Source organism: Primulina tabacum, chromosome 5 (assembly GCF_025594145.1).
Source record: "Primulina tabacum isolate GXHZ01 chromosome 5, ASM2559414v2, whole genome shotgun sequence".
NCBI lineage: Eukaryota > Viridiplantae > Streptophyta > Magnoliopsida > Lamiales > Gesneriaceae > Primulina > Primulina tabacum.
This window is the reverse complement of record NC_134554.1, coordinates 2347462-2368421: the sequence shown is the minus strand read 5'-3', so window position 1 is coordinate 2368421 and position 20960 is coordinate 2347462. Positions and strand designations below refer to the sequence as shown.

The following is a 20960-nucleotide window of genomic DNA, read 5'->3' as shown; positions in this document are numbered from 1 at the left end:
TTTGTGAGACGAATCTTTTATTTGGGTCATCCATGAAAAAATATTAATTTTTATGTTAAGAATATTATTTTTTATTGTGAATATCGGTAGGGTTGACTCGTCTCACAGATAAAGATTCGTGAGACCGTCTCACAAGGGAACTACTTAACTTCAATATTAACCATCAAGTATGGTACAATAATTTCGATCTTGAGAATTATAATTAAATTCATATACGCATCTTTCTTTTCCTAATTAAAGTTGTTAACTAATTTGGTGAAACTTTATATAAAATTATAATTTTATTGACTATTTTAAAAAAAAAATTCCTGATAGTCTTTCTTTATAAATCTTCAATCATAATTTTTTTATGTTTTAAAATCTAATCAAATCATATCTTTTATACGTATATATTTTAATTTTTAGATGACTATAATTTCTTTTAAAAATTATAAAAAAATCGTTAATTTGAAAACAAAAATATTATTATGTTTAATCTGACTATACAAGCGTGCAAGTATAAATTAATATGTATACGGAAAGAACATGAAATTTCACCTTAGCCTTAGGGGAATGAATTCAAAGGTGAACATTTATTATGTGAGGCCCACTAGAAAAATATATGAACCTTACGGATAACGATGAATATTAATATTTTTAGGGCATTATCTTAAGGGTATGAACTCATTTTTCGGAAAGAACAATAATAAAAAAATTTAGACAAAAAACAGATTTAGCTTATTAATTTTTTATATTTGAAAAAAAAAAGCCCAACGTTTGTATCAATGTACATGCATGTTCGTGGGGTGGGCCGTGGCAGACTTGTTATATTGATTGAACGCAAATACAGGAGGAACAGCTAACGGCCCATCTCCAGTCTTGGGAACATGGACTCCTCCTCACAGACCACGGCATCAGTGGTAGCTGAAGCCGGCGGCGTCGCGACCGACGGTAACGGCGCTATGATTCAGCAGTCGAACGACTTATCTCCTATGCAATCTTCCGGCACTGCAGGGATTTCTTCGGACGATCCGAAACAAAATTTAACTCAGGTCATTGATTCGATCCAGAAAACCCTAGGCATCCTACACCAGCTCTACCTCACCGTTTCATCTTTCAACGTTGCTTCCCAGCTCCCTCTCCTGCAGCGCATGTAATTTACGTACAATATGTTTACTCTCTGAATTTTTGAAATCTTTCCTATTGTTTGATGCTAGGAATTGAGGAGTAACTTTTTCAGTCAGATTTGAAAAGATCTGACCAAATTTGTATTCATTTGATAAATTCATGGATACGAGTGCTCTCTTGAGTTCTTTGATGTAGCAATCTTTGTAGTTTGATTCACGAGTCATTTTTCTTTGATTTCTTTTCTATTTCTGGCTCAAGGAATACATTGGTGTCGGAGCTGGATAACATGACCAAATTAGCTGAAAACTGTAACATTCAGGTGCCCATGGACGTTATAAAGTAAGGGTTGTTATTGATTTATTGACTCATGGTTTAGTTAATATCAATATGTAATCGTGTTAGATTGAATGGGTGCAGTTTGATTGATGATGGAAAGAATCCAGATGAATTCACTCGGAATGTATTGAATAGTTGCATTGCCAAGAATCAGATTACTAAAGGGAAAACAGATGCCTTTAAGGTTGGTGTTTTCCTTGAACACTTTTATAGATTGACTATATGAAGACATCCGTTTTTCCTATGGCAATTTACCGTTCTCACGTCTCAATGTGCCCTGAGATAAATGAAGCTGATGACGTATTGTTGTGATTAGGTTTATATTAATGAGGTTAGGGATTATACAATTAGTCAGAGGAAAGCTTGCACGTGAACTGATTTTAACCTTTACTAACATCTTAGAGATGTGGATACAATGATATATTTGATCCTTTATTGATTTTAACATGGCTATGCATTAGTGTAGATCTTTTAATCTCTGTCCATTTAACTATTAAATCGTGTACTTTTGTATTGCTTCGTATTTGATGCAGGGACTGCGAAGACATCTACTTGAGGAACTAGACCTGGCATTTCCTGATGAAGTTGAAGCTTATAGGGAGATACGTGCATCATCTGCAGCTGTGAGCTAGATTTTATTCTGGTTCATCTGTTTTCTTACATGCTGCAAAATATCAATGATTAATTTGTTGATTAGTAAATGCTGCTTTACCTTTTCCCCGTGTTTTTTTTTTTATTTTGATTTTGGTGGGAACATGCTTTTGCTTATATGGCATTTTGCGAGGGAAACTCTCTTGATCTTATCTTCTTGTTTCATTGCATGGACAATTTTTGAAAATCAATGTGTTATTTTGTTAATTTTAGAATTGTCGTTTTTGTTTTATTTTCTTCTTGTTATTGTCGGTTTACAGCTGTTCGTTCATTAGTAGAGCTGAATTTTTTTTAAAAAATTGACAAAACGTAGACAGGAATAAGGTATTGGAAATTGAGCTTGGAGTGAAATTTCAGGTCGGGTGCATTTTTTTCAAGTTAGTTTCCAGGAAACTGTAAGTAGTCAAATATTTCACCAACAATGTTAATTCCTATATTTTGACCGACAGTTGCTTGAGGGTTCACCATACATGAATTCCAGTGTGCTAGATTGTGCAAAGATTTAGAACTCCCTTGCTCGTGGGTGCAATGTGTATTTTACCTCATAAAATGGCTATAGTTTTCCTTTTAAATAAATTACTCGATATGTGTTGTTTTCTACAATTTTTAGACTGGGAATATGTTTTGGACCGACGGCTGCTCCGTGTCAATTTGCGAAACTTTAAGTGAATTCTAGAGCACGACATGGTGCATAAACATATAACATTGTTCTAGGGCGGAGTGTTGCTTGATCAACGATCTTTGATTTGCATTTGTAGTTCGAATGCTAAATCTTTTTTCTTAATGTTTGCGCCGAGTTGGTAAGCTTTGCAAGTACGGTTTTGATCATTTAGCAAGAAACATGTATTTGGATTTGAATAATAGGTTTTGGACTCATTGAAACTTATGCAGGAGTCCAAGCGTATAGCGCAATTACAGAACAGCCTGCCAAATGGAGATGTAAAAGTTAAGTCTGAAATTTGAGAAGCGCAGGGTTACGAACCAGACGATTTGCGTCCGTCATCGGTTTAAATTAACTGTGTGTTCTTCTAGATCTTGTGTATGTAATGTGCATTGTTACACCGTTATTTTATCATAATGTACATAAGAGGATTATGTAATTACAATGTGATGCAGCCTTGTTATTGAGTTGTTGAAACTTATCTATAATTTAATCTGAGGGGACCAGAATATGAACAATTTGCATAATATAATATTTACTTCAAAAATATTTGTCTCTAAGGTATCACGATGCATTGGTCACCCGTAAATATTTTATTGGGTAGCTTTACATTAAATAAACCAAGGTTCTAAAAACTGTGAAGCGCCCCGAAGCGTCGATGTCGAGCTCCAAGCTTAAACGAGATTAGCACATGCTTAATCGTCAAAAAGCGTTTTTATTTTTAGTGTAATTGTAATTGTCTCACACCAATAAATATACAAAATAATACATAAATATGATAAATTAAAGTCTGATGTATTAATTCTCATATTTATAAAAGCATAAAAATCTCAAAATTGCAATCTTTATTTATTTTTGCAACTAGATCACATTAAATAATGTTAAATGTTTGTCAAATCATTATTAGACATGCTTAATCATAATTAAAATTTAAAAAATAAATATTTAAATTATAAATCTAATTTATTATTTTAAAATAAAAAGACACACCTTCAAAATAAAAAATTTTAAAAATAAATAGATGCGATCAATTGTGTTTAAATACACTTAATTAAATGTCTTAATTACGCTTAATTCGGTCAAACTACAATTTAACCGTTTTTTTTGTCTTTTGTCGGAAGCGAGGCGTTTTTGTCGAACTTCAAACTTAAGCGCACTTAAACAGAGCTTAAGCGGGTTTTTTAGAATAATGAAATAAACAATATTTGATACTATTTGTAATTGCTTCATTTTCGTGTAGTGTTAATAAATGCAACCTTTTAAAAGATATATTTTGGAGAAAAGTAGGCTTGAAATTAGTGGACAACTGAGATCAATGATCAAGGTTAATTAAGTTTCGTGTTTTCTTGGGTAAATTTTTAGTCAAAAAGTTGTTTCAAAAGTTCCTCTTCTCCACGCATGTCAATAACATACGACGACGACGTGTAGCGGGCAACTTTCCTGGACTTGCGACCAAATGTCGAGACATAAAAATCAGCAAATCATTTATTTTGCACGTTATTTTCCCATTTTACTTGAGAGATGAAATTGGTGGGGGCAGAACAATTGTGTTATTTGGGTAAAAAAAAATACTAATAATGGTAATTTATTGAATTACCATAGATGATTTTTGTTATAAAATGTAACTTTGATGATAAGTCCGGGGTCCCACAAAAAGTACCAAACCCAAAATTGGCCTCTCGTGGTTGTGACTTTTGGTTTTTTGTAGCAGTCTTTTAACGATATTGGAAATACGAATCCGATTTTTAACCATTTTCTTTCAGCAATGAAGTCAAACCTCTCTCTTTCACATTTTCGTGTATTAAGGTCTTGGTTTGTTTTGTCTACGAGTTTTCGAAATACATACATACATATATATATATACACATTTTTTTTGAAACGATAAAATAATTAATCTAGATGTTAAACTATGTTTTGATAAACTATTTTAAAATTTAAAAAGAGTACTTAAATCGATAAAATTTTAGTTAAAAGTAATAATTATGTCAAGATAATGCAGAAAGTAGGGAAAATACATTTTGGAAAAAGCCAATAAAGGTAAAACGAAAGCATTTCTTTCTTTATTTTTTTGAGGTGAATTTTTTTTTAAAAAAAGGCGAATACATTTGATATATTGTCGTGGATCACAGGAGATTGGAAAAACACATACTAAAAAAATAAAATAGTTTTATCTGATGTGGTTGCTTAAATTTCATCAGAGATATCTCTGCTTCCACAGCACAGATGGGGCCATAAACATGCTCGACCCTTTTGTATTGTATAACAAAGCTTTCAAGAAAAGTTTTAGCACTATTCCTTCTCAACTTTGTGCATACGAATAAAAATTTTCTTGCTTCGTTAGCCTTTTACTCGGGAGCTATTTTATACGTACTTCATCTCATCCACGAGTCAAATAATACCATAAAAATTATTTTTTCTATATATTTAGAAAATATTTGCCCGGTGGATATATGAAAAATAAAATGTCTGTATTTGAAAATGAGTTCCTACCAAATGTGTCTGCCAGCATCTTCTTTGTCCTCAATTTCATCGAATTTCAGTCAATGATTCTTTCTCCAACGCTGCAGAACAATTTATATATAGGCTTACATCATAAAATTTTCAAATCAATTGGGAGTAATATAATTTCTCAGAGTCTATAATTTCTTGTTATATTTGGTCCTGTTAAAAATCCTCAGTTATGAAGAATTGTGCTGGTTTTTTGTGCTAAAATGTACAAAGTATAGTTCATAAATAAGCTAATTAACATGTTTTTTTTAAAAAATTTAAATTAAATATTTGATTACTAATATGACAAGACGGGCAAAAACAACACGGCAGATGGTGATATATAATTGTAGGGTCTTCGTGTTAATTGCTTTGCTTTTATGACTCTGTATATATTTGTCCCTTTTTATTTTTAATAAAATAATAAAAATCCCTCTTACACAAACAGCGTTCTTCTTCAATCTCAATTCTCTATTTATCACCTATATCCCGTTATTCTCATAGAACCCACATTCCTTCACACACTTCATTCCTTTCTTCTTCTCTCAACAAGACTTAATCCCTCCAAAAACCCTAATTTTCAGCCGTATATGGAGGAATGGGAGGCTTATTTTTTGAGGGGAATGTTGTCTGGCTCGAGACCATCGACAAGATGTAGCATGTTTAAACGTAATAAGAAGAAAAAGGTTCAGAACTTGTTGATTCTTGAACTATATATTGATACGTAGTGTTTATGACCTCGGACCAGGCTTCATTCCCCTCAATTTCTTGCTCCCTTTTGATCTGAATTTTCTGATTCACTTGTTGGGTTTCTCCTAAGGGTTAGTAAAATTTGGTTAGATTTATGAAGGTCTTCTTTGTTTGAGCTAATTTGGATACTGTGTGTCGATCATTTCTGGTGGTTTCAAGTTGATTTATGACATAAGGTTGTTATCCATGCACGAGCAGGTTGATGTAATGTAATGATTAAAGATTTTTACACCACTGCAAAATAGACTACCTATACAGAACTTTTTTCCATCATTGCCAGATGATAATTTTTTTTGAATATATTGTCAGTTTAATGATTTTTGTAATGATTCTACATCATGATCTGCTCTGAATCTTTTTGATCCGCCCCTTTCTTGACCTTGACCCTTTTTTTTTTTTTTTGCTTTTTCCTTTTTCGTAAATGCAGCTTCTTCGTTAGAACTTTTCCCTGTGTACACGAAAAGGTAATTTCTCATGCTTAAATTCAAATCATGCAAACTTTGCCCCTTTTTTGGTAAAAGACAAAGAAGTGCTGGGACTGAGTTTCTTTTTAGTTTGAACCAAGCTAGATCTGTAGAGATCATGGCGGCGAAGGAGGCGGAGCGAGCAGGGGCGTAGCCAGAACTGTATATATGATTATAAAGTCCCATATTCTTTTAAATTTATAATGATGATTATAATGTTATAATTATGATTAACCTGACAAAACTGTATATATGATTCATCTTTCAAAAAATTTTGACTTTCAAGAACTTTAGCGTAGACTCCGAGATCTTGGATTCACCCAGAAAATAGCTAGCCCTTCAAGTAATATGTGCTGATCTTGCTTTGGTTATCATGTTTCCAGATTGGTTCTCGAGGTATCATGTGTAAGTGTTATTTTATATGTTTACTAAAACTGAGGCTGAAAATTTATTCATTAATCGACTAAATAATTATTGCCAAACAAAAAAATATACGTTGGACTTTTATGAAATCTACCAGTAATTCATTATGGCTAGTTTCATATACCGTGAAGGTGCCAAACATGTATCTCAAATTTATGTTCGATATGTGTTTAATTCTAAAGACAAAACAGTTCGCATAAAACTATGCCTGTAGAGAATTTATTTCACTCTACCGTAAGGCATTACGCTAGTTCATGATAAATCTAACGAATTAAAAGATCATTGCATAAAAAAAAAATATTACCGGTCAAGTATGAACCCCATATATTTTGATCAACAGTAAGTAAGACTCCCACTTGAGTATGTCATTGAATCCGTTCAACATTTTGACACCTACATTCAAATCACTTTATTTGACTGTATTGATCATGAATTGTCATCCTAAATAAATATTTTCCCGAAATATTTAATCAGAGTTACCCAATAGTTAAGAGATCGAGCCAAAATGATCGGAGCAAAACTGCACAGCTTTGAAGCTCGAAAACTTCTATGGATAAAAATCATGTTTTGTGAATAAATAATTAAAAGCAAAGCCTTTCTTAACGTTTTAATAGGAAGTAATATAACTAAATTCATAACGTTGTTGTATATGTAAGTATGTAACCCTTTTTTCTTCACCTTTAAAGTTTGAAGAATAAACTTTGTTTAAAATTAGTTCAAATTATAACCATATTCCAGTGTGGTTCATTTCAAGTTTGATCGTCCATTAAAACCAAAACTGGTGCACGTGCACGATACCAGATTGGTACCTATTTTAGCATTAAACAAAGGGTTCAAAAAGTTTCAATTATCATAGAAGATTTATCCAAGAGTTTTAATGGAAAAGACTTTATCCCCCGCCATATATATTGGCTTGAACTCGGGGCAGTGTACCTTTAGTTCGGCTACTCGGACAGTTTCCTTTTCAAGGGTCGTGGCATTAATTAGCTTCATGTCCATAATCTCACTGAATGGGCTCTGGCATACTATGGCATGGGTCGGATAGGATTTAGAGGGTATCAATTTTGAATGGATATTTTCTATACCAATTAATTAATTATCCGATTGATTTTCTACTTATAATGTAATGAGATATACACAAATATGCATGCATAGGAGTAATTAATATATGTCATAAGTTGCGATATAAATGTAATATATATAGTTTAATTAATTAACATTTTCGATAGTAGAAGGGGTTGATCACCAACGTACACACAACTAATTAAATTCCAAATATATACCTAATTAGAAGGAAAAAGGATTAGAAAACTTGAAAAATCCCATCTTTCCTATACCCTGAGATATATTTATAAATAAAACTTTTCCCCCTCTTAATTATTATCATATCGTTCCTCAACAACGGGCATTTCTCCAAATTCCCTCAAGCTCTCTAGCAAAAGCCTTTTGCCTTCCGACAACAATGGTTATGTGATCCTTGTCCTCAATAACCTTAAGATTAGCCCTAGGGATTCTTGCTCGCATGTTATAGCTGCATTCGACTGGGATCAGTTCAGTCATCTCGGCCATGAAATATCGTCACATCACACTTGAGTCGATTTTTAACCTCGTCTATGTATCCTTCGATTTTTCCAGCCGTCCCGCAAATTATATTGTGTAATGTATGCCACGCAGCGTTGTGAGTGTGAAGGAAGAAACCCTCCATCAAGTATGTTCTCATCCTGAAAAAAAGAAGAAGACAATCATGACATAAAATGAATAAAAAGTTGGTGTTGGAATTATCTCTACTATTATATTATTAAGGGATAATCAGATAGGATTATTACCTTAGGCTTATGGTATGTTTTGTAATTATTTCTTCAATATCCTTTTAATTTTTTCAACATTAATCCACGTCTAAGGGAGTAAGCATTAATTAATTATCGAAAACATGTTATTAATTAATTCTATAAATTAATAAAAGGGGAGAAAATTAAATAAATCTAGGATTAACTAATTAAAAAGGATCTAGAGGATCGAATTGGTCCACATGATTATCATTGAAACGACAAAAATAAACCTGTTTGAAAGATATAGCATTGAAATTAACATCCAGAATACGGTCTCATGAATCTTTATCTGTGAGACGGCTCAACCCTACCGATATTCACAATAAAAAGTAATACTCTTAGCATAAAAAGTAATATTTTTTTCATGGATGACCCAAATAAGATATACATCTCACAAAATACGACCCATGAGCCCGTCTCACACAAGTTTTTGCCTAATATCTATTATTGCATGTACGTAAATATATAATGAAATCATATAAAAATTAGAATTTTTTCTTTAACAAACTTTAAAGTATATATTCTCATCTTTTTAGAAATATATTTTTACAGCTAGCTATTGTGCTCATACAAAGCAAGCAAATGTGCATGAGAATATATTTCAAGTGAAATTTGTGGGAAAGTAATGATTTAGTTCGAAAAATCAAATTTATGCATCGCTACTACTATATATAAATGTAGTAATAGAACACAAACTAACATAATTAAATGGAAAGTACGACGTAAAATGTATTAATTTTTTTGGATAATAAATAAAGTAAGAAAACGAAAAGTGGGAACAATATATTTAAAAGTAGCATAAAATTGTGGTATATTAATTAAAATAAATTATATATAAATATAGAGTAGGTCTCTTGTGACACAGTCTCACGAGTTTTTATCTGTGAGACGAGTCAATCCTACCGATATTCACAATAAAAAATAATATTCTTAGCATAAAAAGTAATATTTTTTCAAATAAGAGATCTGTCTCACAAGATACGATCGATGAGATCATCGAACACAAGTTTTTGTCATAGATACAAAGTTCACCTGTTTCTTGTGAATAGTTTGGTGAGAAATTCCCACAAGCGGTGATTTTTGCATATAAGAAGACAAATGGTCCTGCTAACATGCTCGTACCAGCAAGCCATCGACGCGCCAAATCCAATAAGCGGCCACACGCGCCGTGGGGCTATCCGTCTCATCATGTATTGTGTCGCTTGTTCGCCCTTCGGTGCCGGAAAATATGGCTGCCATGCATAACCATTTTTGGTTTCAAATCCAAAAATTTTTTTGTTTTTAATTTATTCACTGCCATTAAATTAGAGAGAGGGAGAGATCCAATATATTTCATAGGTATATAAAGATTAACAAAATTAATATTTATCGAATTTTAAAACCCTGAAAACTGAATAGAATATATGTTTTTTGTTTAAAATAACAAAAAGGGTAACATATTTAATATTCGTGGACGTGGGGTTTTTGGAATCATCATAAAAAAAAAAAAAAAATTGTGACATGCATGTATTGTAGAGCTAGGGAGAGAGATAGAAGAGACACGCGGCATCAAATCTGGAGCGTTACGATTAATTAGTGCTTCATCTAACGAGAATCTAGGTCAGGAGGACCCCATCTGCAATGAAATCAAAGAGAAATTGCGTACCGGCGCGAGTAGCGTCAGCGACTTGACCGAATTGGGATGGTTGACAGCAAGCGCGAGGGCCAAAATGCAGCCGAGTGAATGCGCTACGATGTGGAAGCATTTCACTTTGTATGGCTCCATTACAGACCTTTCAATCATGTCCAAATGCTCCCTCAGAGTGTACAAAGAATCTGTGGGTTTCGGGCTCCTCCCGAATCCCAGCAAGTCTACTGCCAGTAATCTGTACTTGGATTTTGCGGACTTGGAGAAATTTGGATATAGTGTCTCACTCCAGAAAGCAGATGATGATATGAAGCCATGGATGAATATCACATCTTCTTGCGCGTTATCTGCTCAAAAATTTCAGTTTCTTGAATAGCCAATTTGAAATGTGCAGTGGGCACAATTATATACGTAAATAAATCTATTTTGGTTCTCTATTATAAATTTAAATTTTAATAGTGTATCTTTGCATTTTTAATAATTTTAATCATTTTTCATCGAAAATAATGATGTTGTACTGCATATATCAATATTGGGATTGTGACATATAAGAAAAACAAAAATTAATATGAAATTCGACAACATAAATTATCGATGAATGTTTTTTCCTTAAATTAAATGTGAAAGTTGTTCATCTCCCTCGTGCTTTTCTTTAGCGAATTAAATGATGGGGCTTCAATTTGTTTTTTTCTTACCTATCATTCCATCAGCTTTGACAAAAAGAGTCTCATCCCTTGACGAAGTCCACGAGGTGCAAGTTTCGCAATTGCAATCGGACCACCTGGGCACGGGGAAAGTTTGCTGCGCTTGCAGCATTATTTCGATGATAGTCGAATTAACGGTGTAAGTCGGTCGCACCGCCCCAACTCGTCTCCTCGTTTTCCTGGAGGGATTTCTAATCACCGTAGATTTCGAGGTTTCGGACACAAGGGAGGGCCGAGTGTATAGTGTGTCGGAGATTTCTTCCAGCTGCAGCTTGCTGCAGGTTAATCGAACAACTTTCGATTCACCTTGCTCCGAAACTAGGATCTTGCCACTTCTTGTGATCACTTCTTTTGAAGATGAGCAATAACAAGGCTTACATTCTGACTCGATCAAGAAATCAGCGACCCTGTACACGTAGCACAAGACGAAATCCAGGACGTCCAATAGCGCAAAAACCATGAAACTCATGATCTCATTCAGGAATGTCCCCGTCATGGTTGAGAACTTTTGGATGTGATTCTTCGTCTCCATTTTATTCACAAGTGACAGCAGATTATTTAATCTGGCTAGCAATTGGCAGGAAAAATGTGACGAATTTCTTTTCCTTAAATCACATCAGATTTCTTTTCCCTTTAATTCGAGAAAATGGCCACTCCCGGCCCACAGGCTACGCAGGGAAAGAAAACATAATGTGAGAGTGTTCTTAATTATTGGAAACAATGCAAGGAAAGATATTCAAAAGGGAGGGACGAAGAAGAAATGTGATTTTTTTTATACTTGAACAAAGACACGTAGAAGGGATTGAATTTATTTTAACACTGAAATCATTTTGCAAGACATGGGGAAAGAAATAGGGTTGGTGGTGGTTGAACCTCCAGCAGAAGAAGATACAAGTTTTGCTCAAGAATTTAGACTAGACCCACGCTTAACAAGCTAAATAAAATTGGTTCCTAGCTTTTCATTTTACATAAAAACTAGGGGAACTTTTTATAAAACCATTAAATTAAATCACAAAAATTCAACACAAAGCAGCTTGGCTTTCGTGCGTAAAGTAATTACCACATTTCTTCCCTCGTTATATTACGTATGGTATAGACAAACCAAAATTAATGATGCAACCATTTTCAAAGGGAATAGGTCCCAAACTTGATGCATTAATTGAAAGTTGTTTAGGCCACATGACTCCCCTCTCTCCAACCTCTATATTACAAGGACAAAATTCTCACAATCTTCTAATCCTTTATTCCCCTCATCTTATGAAGATATTAATCTCACAAACTAATTATAACGTATCTTCGGGTTCGAATTTATCGTGGCGGAATCGAATTGAGTCTAGTTTAGATAACCTGTAAAACCAGTCATGATCTAATTTCAGTCTTGCCAAGATCATGTAAAAAACAATATTCTATTTGTCTCGTAGGTTGTCATGATCCAAAACTACGTCGTCTCGTATACGGGTTTCGTGATGGCTAAGGTTGTCATCTTCATGCATGGAATTAAGTTGACATATGCAAATTGAAGGGATCAATTCTCCAACTTACACCATGTTTTCATACATAAATTTTGAAAAAATAAAAGCTAATTGAGGTGGAGGGATCAATCTTGGTCCCGAACAAAAATAATAGCCTTGCTTGTAGAGGTGTCAAACTATAACAATTTAATTATTAACATGTAATTTTCATTTCTTACAGTTATAAATATAAGTGTCCAATTATAATTTAATATACACAATTATATACTATCTTCCAATTCAAAAAATTTAATTCTTGTTAGACACCTCAAATTTATAGAAGTTGAGATTCTTCATATAAAATCACCATGAACAATTAGAGATGAATCGATGGAATCAACACTAGTTTCTAGTATATGTTATACGAAAGTAACTAAGGAGAACATTGTTAATTAAATATATATATTTTACCAAAAGGGTCTTTTGATATGAAAATTAGAGTTTTAAACAAAAGTTATATTTCATGAACCTTTTTAGGATATATAAAAATATTAAAATTGCCGATAACTTGTATTTTATATGACATTAAAGTCTTAGACTTGGAATAAAGTCTCGAGTTCAAGATTCAATTACAAAAAACATTTCGCGAAAAAAAGGGATTATTGATAATAATTTTCCTATATCGATCGAACCTATTACCTCATTGGTACTTTAACACTAGAATCTGCTGATTATTTTCTTGGACCAATTCCTTCGGACCTGTTCAAAATCGTACCTTATTTCTGAACCCCTCTTTCTTTTTAAGGATGAAAATTGCAGTTTATATATCAACAATTTGCAACATATTTGGGTAGTTGAAGCATGGACAGTATTTTTTTCCTTGGGACTCATTCCCTCTTCATTTTTTTCTTTGCTCTAAGTTTACAAATCCTGCCTAGTTTTTCTTACATTTCATTTGTGTTTGGCGATTCCTTAGTCGATGGAGGCAATAATAACTATTTATTTACGCTATCGAAAGCAGACGCTCCACCTTATGGCATCGATTTCACGCCCTCCGGTGGTCAGCCCACTGGAAGATTCACTAATGGTCGTACCATATCAGACATTGTAGGTAATTAATTAATTCTTTCAAGTGCTTGCATGATTATTATTTTTTAAATGGCTTCAATTCCCCTTGAATTTGTCTGTTGAATGTGTTTCGTTATCACTATTCACTGTAATTAACGCGTGTTACGACATCGGTCGATATTTACGTTATAATAACAATAGAAGCTTCATTGATGCAAATATATGTGGAACAATATGCAAATGAAGAATTAATGCGATTGAAAGATTTACGGGACCTATCAGTTCACCTGTTGAGATATTCATATCAAGTAAAATTTATATCTCATGTAATGTGAAAATATATTCAATTATTTAGTTTTTAAAAAATATTATGTGTGTGTGTGTATATATATCAACAAACTTTTCATTAGCAATTTTCTTATTAATTCCATAAAATGAACTTTAAAGATTCTAGAAATGGGAAGATCCAGTAAAAAATTTCTTGGTGTATGTAGGTGAAGCTATAGGAGCTCAATCATATCCTCCGCCTTATCTAGCGCCTAATGCCGCTGCCTATTCCATCCACAGAGGAATTAATTATGCTTCGGGAGCTTCCGGGATCCTGGATGAGACTGGAACTTTATTTGTCTGTATATTTTTTCACTAATTTTTCCTCAGTTAAAGCATATAATTATATATTATACATGCATAAATATTTTAAAGTAAACAAATTCTGAAAATTTGTCACAGATAGGAAGATTGCCATTAAAGGAGCAAATCAACAATTTCGAGAAAACGAGAGAATACATTGTGAGTGTAATGGGAGTAACAAATACAACCAATCTCCTCAAGAATGCAATAGTCTCCATAACAATTGGATCCAATGATGTCATAAACTATTTCCAACGTCCGATGATTCCAGTTATAGGCAGCAATAGTGTTTCTCCAACAATTTTTCAAGATTTCTTGGTGTCCAATTTAACCCTTCAACTCGAGGTAACAAAAATAAATTGTGAAATTTATTTCAAGTTCGAGAATATACCTCTTTAAGAAGTTGTCTCCTAAAGTGATATGCTATTTGGAGTGGTTGAAACTTGAAAGGAACAGTTTCTAAATTCGAATTACGCATGAAATGGTTAGAAAAACCAATCCTGAATGATATAGTTAAGTTTTGATTTTCTTTTTTTCATGATAATTTCCTGATGCTTTATGTGATCTCTAGCCCTGATAAAAAGGTTGAGTCACATTTTCTGATTAGTTACATTTTTCGTAAAGCAATTGTACGTGTTAGGAGCAAGAAAATTCGTCGTTGTGGGCATCGGACCTCTTGGCTGCATACCCTTTATCCGAGCCATCAATCTTATTCCATCCGGAAAATGCTCCGGTGAGGTAAATGCTTTGGTTCAAGGCTACAACCAGAAACTGCAAGCGAAGCTTGATCAAATGAATAAAGATTTGTGGCCTAACGCTGTCTTCGTATATGCGAATTCATATGACATTTTCAGAGATATCATCCTTAATTATCACAAATATGGTAAGCTAGTTATCCAGATTACTTCTCCTTTCTTCAAACTTTTCATTCGTTCTACATGCATGTACTAAGTTTAAGACACATTTTGTCTATCCTAATAGATATAAGACCATGAAATGATATTACCAAACATCATATATATGCATAGGTTTTGAGGACAACGACGGGCCTTGTTGCGGAGGATACTTTCCACCGTTCGTGTGCTACAAAGGGAGAGACGTGAATTCGAGTTCTTATTTGTGCAGTGACCGGAAAAAATACGTGTTCTGGGATGCATACCATCCCACAGAGGCAGCAAATATAGTCGTAGCTGATCAATTAATGAATGGTGATAAAAGTAAGAGCTACCCTATGAATATTTGGGAGCTTTACAACTATGATTTCAAATGAATAATTATTTCATGTAACTTTTGTATGTTACAAAAAGCTGTTCATGAAACATGTGATGTTTAAGACAAAAACTTGTGTGAGACGGTCTCAAGGGTCATATTTTGTGAGACAGATATCTTATTTAGGTCATCCATGAAAAAATATTATTTTTTATGATTACTTTTTATTGTGAATATGGGTAGGGTTGACTCGTCTCACAGATAAAGATTCGTGAGACCGTCTCACAAAAAACCTACTCGGATAATAATTGCCACAAACTCCATAACCACTTAGATTTGCATGTTTATATAATAAAAAATTACTATTTTTAACAATTATGAAATGGATAAGATTGTTTTTAGAAAAAAATAAAATATGACGAACGTGTAACAAAAATTTAATAATGTGGCGGCATGCATGGTGGGGTACACTAAATACAGGTGTAGAAATCATAGAAAATTATTTCAAAGTGGCGACAATTGAAGAGACGACCGATTAAAAAATATAGAGTACACACTTTTCTTTAAAGAATGTGGAAATTAGTTACATTAAAACAATAAATGCTACCATTCGTAAATCAGTCGGCGGTGGGAATATGTTATGGATAACACAATTTTATTTGGCCAAACCCCTCTGTGTATTGACTTGGTAAAATGCTTTCTTTTTATATTTTTATTATTATAGTTTGATTAAGTCTTTGCCGTTTTATTAAAAACTTGCCATCTTTTTGCTAGCGTTGCATCCATATATCTGATATTTTTGTTTTATTTTTAATTTAATTTTTTATGTTAGGAATTATATAATCATTTAAAAAACCAAAAGTTTTTTGGATACATGTTAAATAACATATTTTAGTAATTTTAAAAATTTTGGAAAATTGATATGATAATGATAAGATAATGTATAAATTTACTAAAATATATTTTTATAATATTTTTTTATTAAATGAAAATAAAGTATTTTTATAATTTTAAAAAGGTAATGATGGAATTTTAAAATATCATCGTAACACCACAGTTGGTTACTCTATATGTCTCAATTTAATAATATACTAGCGTATCGGCACATGCTTGTACAATATTTTTTATAATTCATTTGTTTTTATATTTAAATGAAGATCAAAATGTGTAAGAAATAGTGAGGAATTATACTGCAATTTTGATATATGAATTAAAAAAATAAATATAAAAAAAGTAAATAAAAAAAAAGACCCAGAAATTGAATCAACGAATGATGAGAAATAAAGACTCTATCTGCAAAACTGAAGATGACTCACATTAAAATTTTAATATTTTATTAATATATATAATTATTAACATTACGTATCTCAAATTTAACAATATAATATATATATATGTACATATTTATTGGGACTCAAGATGTCCTCCAGCAAAACTTAATTAACAGATGTGCGATGAAGTTTGTGGACCTTATTTGGATATATATATATATATATATATATATATATATATATATTGGGCCTGAAGGGATCTACCTTAGAAATGCAATATATCTATGGTTCTTTTTCCATCAAAGGGTGGAATTTCTGGAGTAGTAAAATTATATAATTATAAATATCAGTCTCGGTTGATCCACTCGTTATTTTAGCCAAATTGCATTTCTACTGTATATAGCAAGTCATTTCTGGTGTCTTAGATTTATACATGTCGTATTTCGCTTACGTATTTGTACGGAGTTGCATCTATATAGAGCAAGCGAGAACTCTTATAATTTGATACAGATATATATTTCTAATTTTGTACCAAACAAGAAGAAATCGTGAACAGATGTGTGTCATTTAAAATCAAGATCTCGTAAAAAATTCTCATCCGAACTACAATTTTTCTAGTTCTTCAACTGCTATATATACATATATTTCGAACACATTCCTGAATTTTGAATGTCACAATAAACTTCTGTTTGTGATCTATAACACCACATTAATTTTCTTATACAAGTAATTGAATTGAATAAAATACATATCCAGTGAAGTCACAAGTATTTATGACAAAAAAGAAGAAGAAGAAACTCTGCCCATGACTCTGCTTTAAGCAAATCCATGGATTGGCACAATTATTGCTTGCCGCTGTGCAAGTTCTGTGTTGCTTCAGAGTGGTCCAATTGGCAATAAAATTTGTGCAGAGCGTTGGACACGTTTTGGCTACACTGTAATTTTTTAAATTATGATATTTTCGAAAAGTTGATATTGGAACTGAACAGAGAGTTCTTAATAATTTGAGTCAATAATGAAAAGTTGATATAAGAACTATTATTTCTGATAAAGAAGACATGATAGGAGACCATCCATGTGGAAATTCGATGTAATTAATGATTAGACACAGATTGAGCACCCATGTTACCATTTACGTCTTTTCTTTTATATGGGACACACTACTTCGGAGTGGATGTCTTAATTTTTATTTGTACAACAACTATTTCAAATCATATATATATATATATATATATTGTATTATATATATAAATATGACGTTGCATGTAAATTCTTTTCTTTATATGCTCATTTTCCGTTGAAGTACAAAAATAAAATGAGAGTAATCTACGCAAAGAATCTCGATAAATTTTTTCAAGAGATAAATATTTTTAGAATAACTTCGACCCAAAAGATTAGGAAAATCAAAAAGCAAACCTCCAACTCGAAACTTTGACATATTTTTTTGTAGCTTATTTAGTACTTCAATGAGAAAATGGTTCCAAAAACAGTGAAGCAAGCCAACCTACCAACATAAGATGTGGATCACATCTTAAAATAACTAAATTTTTGTTGAATTTTACGAGATAAATGAGATCATTTGGTTCGAAAGATGAGACGAAGAAAAATGAAAGACATGATAAAGCGTGAGAGAAGCTAGTAAAAGCGAAAAGATCATGTCGACCTCTCAAAGAGACCACCTCATTCCCTCCATTCACCTTGCATATGCTGTCACTAAATACACAGAAAGAGGTGCACCAGCATGTGATGCACGTAACTTACTTTTCCCTCTCCCTCTCTTCAAATTGCCTTTTGATCAAATGGCTTGAAATTATGGGCCTACTCCACTTAACAGAGCACAAAGGCAAGCACAAAAGCAAAAGAAATAAGTGATATTATCGGTGGCCAGGAATATCAAAGTTTCTTCGAAAGAAAAGGCATCCAATCTTACCCAAAAAAAGATCAAGTTAAAGCAAGATTTACACCCCATGTTAATGGAAGAGATGATGGTGGTGATGATGAAGATAAGAAGCTTCCTCTACCGCTGTTCATCAACACAATAACCATACCAATTTCCCTATCACAGCTTCAATTTCTTGTCCAACTTGGAAACTTTATGAAAATCCCTTTTATATCTCTCAACAAAATCAAACGCTGCAGCATCAAGAACGCAGCTCAACCGATAAAAAGCAAATTCACAAGCTCCACCTCCCTATATCCGCCCGTAAAATCGCAGCTTCTTTCTGGGATTTGACGTTTATCAAGCCTTTCATGGAATCTGAATTCAAAATGGCTAAGGCGCAGATCGATGAGCTGAAAGCTGAGCTAGAGAGTGAGCGAAAAGAACGTAAGAAAATGAAGTCCTTGAATAAAAGGCTGGCTAAGGAACTGTCGGAAGAGAGGAAGGGTAGAGAAGCATTAGAGCAAGTATGCGGAGAGCTAGCTAAAGAAATTTCATCTGATAAAGGAGAGATAGCGAGATTGAAGAAAGGCATTGAAGAAGAAAGGAAAATGCTGCGTGTGGCGGAGGTTATCAGAGAAGAGAGAGTGCAAATGAAACTCAAGGAGGCGAAAATCCTGTTGGAAGAGAAGTTCACTGAGCTGGAAGTAGCTAAAAAGATGGGAGTCGAACCATCTTTATCTTCTTCTTCCGAAGCAAAACAAGAAGCGGGGATTCATAATCAAGAAACCCATGTTCATACAATGGCGTTTATTCATAAAAGATCGTCTCCAGAAGCCGAAAATCCTCACATAAAAAGAGGGATTAAAGGGTTCGTTGAATTCCCGAAAGTGGTTCGAGCAATTGGGTGCAGAAGTAGCAAGCATCTGAGCAACAAGTTGGAGTGCCAAAAGGCTCAGGTGAAGATTCTGCTTGAACAGAAGGGGCCTGTGAGATTTACTGGCGTTATTTCAAGATAAGATGACATATTTTGATTAGTTTGACGTGCTAATTATATTTTTGTGATCGAATTTGTCTCTCTTTAATCGGTAGCTAACAGATTCTTAAGCTTGCTGTATGTGAATATGGCTTATCATCCCACCGAGAAGAAATATCTTGAATAGATAGCTAGCTTTGATTATGGATTTGTGATTAATGTAGCATTCGGCCGGTGCAATGAGGGCTGAATTCAATAACATCATGAGCTTTTGGATATATAGGATCTTTTGAGGATTTTAAGAATCTCGTTGAACGAATTGTTGATAGATAAATAAATAATGTACTGTTAATTAAATCCATGAATCAATCTAATCAATAAAAAAAAAAAAACAACTTCTTTAAAGTGTCAAATTCTGTTGTTTGATATCCCAAACTTGTCATTTATATAGAAACTTATTCACTTTGACTTGCACAGCAAATTTAACAGTCGAAAATAATTTTAGTCTTGAAACTTTGACCAAGAAGACCATACTCTTGATCTGCAACTAATTAATTAATTTTTTTTTAATGTTATGAATGTTTAATTTTTATTTTAAAATCAGAAATGCAGAGTAAATGTACGTGCACTAAGTTTTCTATTTACATTTCATGATCTTAACCTTGAGATTAATTTTATAATTCTCCGCGGTTTTTCTTTTAATCTTGATTCGGATCTTCTTTCATTCTTTTTCTTCTTTTTTTTTTTTTTTGGAATCATTACAATTGTAGTTCGCTTCAATCCATTTGTGATCGTCCAAACAAAAAGAAAGACTTCATTGCAATTAAAAGGCTGAGAAACTATTATATTCCTCAAAAAATGTATTATTAATCTTTGTTTTTTAGGACGTGTGGATTAAAGGTTTTGATTTTGTGAGATTAAATGTATATTCGGAATTAATTTTTACTTTATAGGTCAAATCGTCTAAAAAAATTTCCCGTAATTAGTATAATTTAATGATGTTTACCTGAATAATTAATAAGTTATCCGACACCCAAGAGTCTTAAGTTAGGAGTTTGCTAGATTCGATCGTGTCATTTTTATATTTAGTTTTGTCTTTTATCTGCTTTTAGATGATAAGTAGTAGTTCGTTTCACATTGAAAAAAGAACACTTTCATATTTTTTTGATAAATAAAATATTTTTTTCTTACTGTTCTCACCATTTGTAACATCTTTTAAGTTGAGTTAATGAGATTGTATAATAAATAATATTGAGTTTATTAAAATATTTGAATAGTATTTAATAAATAATAATATGTTTGGTTTGATTGATTAAATTTGGACTAAATATTTAACATTTTCAACAAATAATTAATAAATATAAATAAATAAATAAATATGAAAAACAATATTATAATTTTATATTCAATTATTAGATTAATGTTGGATAAATAATT

The 20960-nt window shown here is 32.6% G+C and overlaps 3 protein-coding genes and 1 pseudogene across 3 annotated transcripts; 3 read left to right on the top strand and 1 right to left on the bottom strand.

Annotated features, from left to right (window-relative positions):
* The first annotated feature begins 799 nt into the window (after window positions 1-799).
* LOC142545410 (mediator of RNA polymerase II transcription subunit 10b-like) lies at window positions 800-3300 on the top strand. The gene is made up of 5 exons (XM_075652591.1): window positions 800-1132; window positions 1366-1446; window positions 1525-1627; window positions 1977-2066; window positions 2986-3300. Exons 1-5 carry the CDS (start codon window positions 867-869, stop codon window positions 3055-3057), a joined length of 612 nt encoding a protein of 203 aa, XP_075508706.1. The 5' UTR covers window positions 800-866; the 3' UTR covers window positions 3058-3300.
* Window positions 3301-8071: 4771 nt separating this feature from the next.
* On the bottom strand, window positions 8072-12039 carry LOC142544558 (putative lysophospholipase BODYGUARD 1; annotated as a pseudogene).
* Window positions 12040-13351: 1312 nt separating this feature from the next.
* On the top strand, window positions 13352-15458 carry LOC142545105 (GDSL esterase/lipase At5g41890). The gene is made up of 5 exons (XM_075652078.1): window positions 13352-13601; window positions 14053-14183; window positions 14288-14533; window positions 14813-15071; window positions 15217-15458. The coding sequence occupies exons 1-5, from the start codon at window positions 13352-13354 to the stop codon at window positions 15456-15458; spliced, it is 1128 nt and encodes a 375-aa protein (XP_075508193.1).
* Window positions 15459-18350: 2892 nt separating this feature from the next.
* LOC142544557 (protein BRANCHLESS TRICHOME-like) lies at window positions 18351-19730 on the top strand. The gene is given in 2 exon segments (XM_075651597.1): window positions 18351-18679; window positions 18681-19730. Coding segments are annotated over 2 exon segments (930 nt in total). The 5' UTR covers window positions 18351-18635; the 3' UTR covers window positions 19567-19730.
* The last annotated feature ends 1230 nt before the right edge of the window (window positions 19731-20960 follow it).

Coding starts and splice junctions, on each gene's coding strand:
- LOC142545410 (XM_075652591.1), top strand. CDS start 867: ATGGACTCCTCCTCACAGACCACGGCATCAGTGGTAGCTGAAGCCGGC. Junction 1,133..1,365: donor CTCCCTCTCCTGCAGCGCAT/GTAATTTACGTA, acceptor TTCTGGCTCAAG/GAATACATTGGTGTCGGAGC. Junction 2,067..2,985: donor TACGTGCATCATCTGCAGCT/GTGAGCTAGATT, acceptor AAACTTATGCAG/GAGTCCAAGCGTATAGCGCA.
- LOC142545105 (XM_075652078.1), top strand. CDS start 13,352: ATGGACAGTATTTTTTTCCTTGGGACTCATTCCCTCTTCATTTTTTTC. Junction 13,602..14,052: donor TACCATATCAGACATTGTAG/GTAATTAATTAA, acceptor TGGTGTATGTAG/GTGAAGCTATAGGAGCTCAA. Junction 14,184..14,287: donor ATGAGACTGGAACTTTATTT/GTCTGTATATTT, acceptor AATTTGTCACAG/ATAGGAAGATTGCCATTAAA.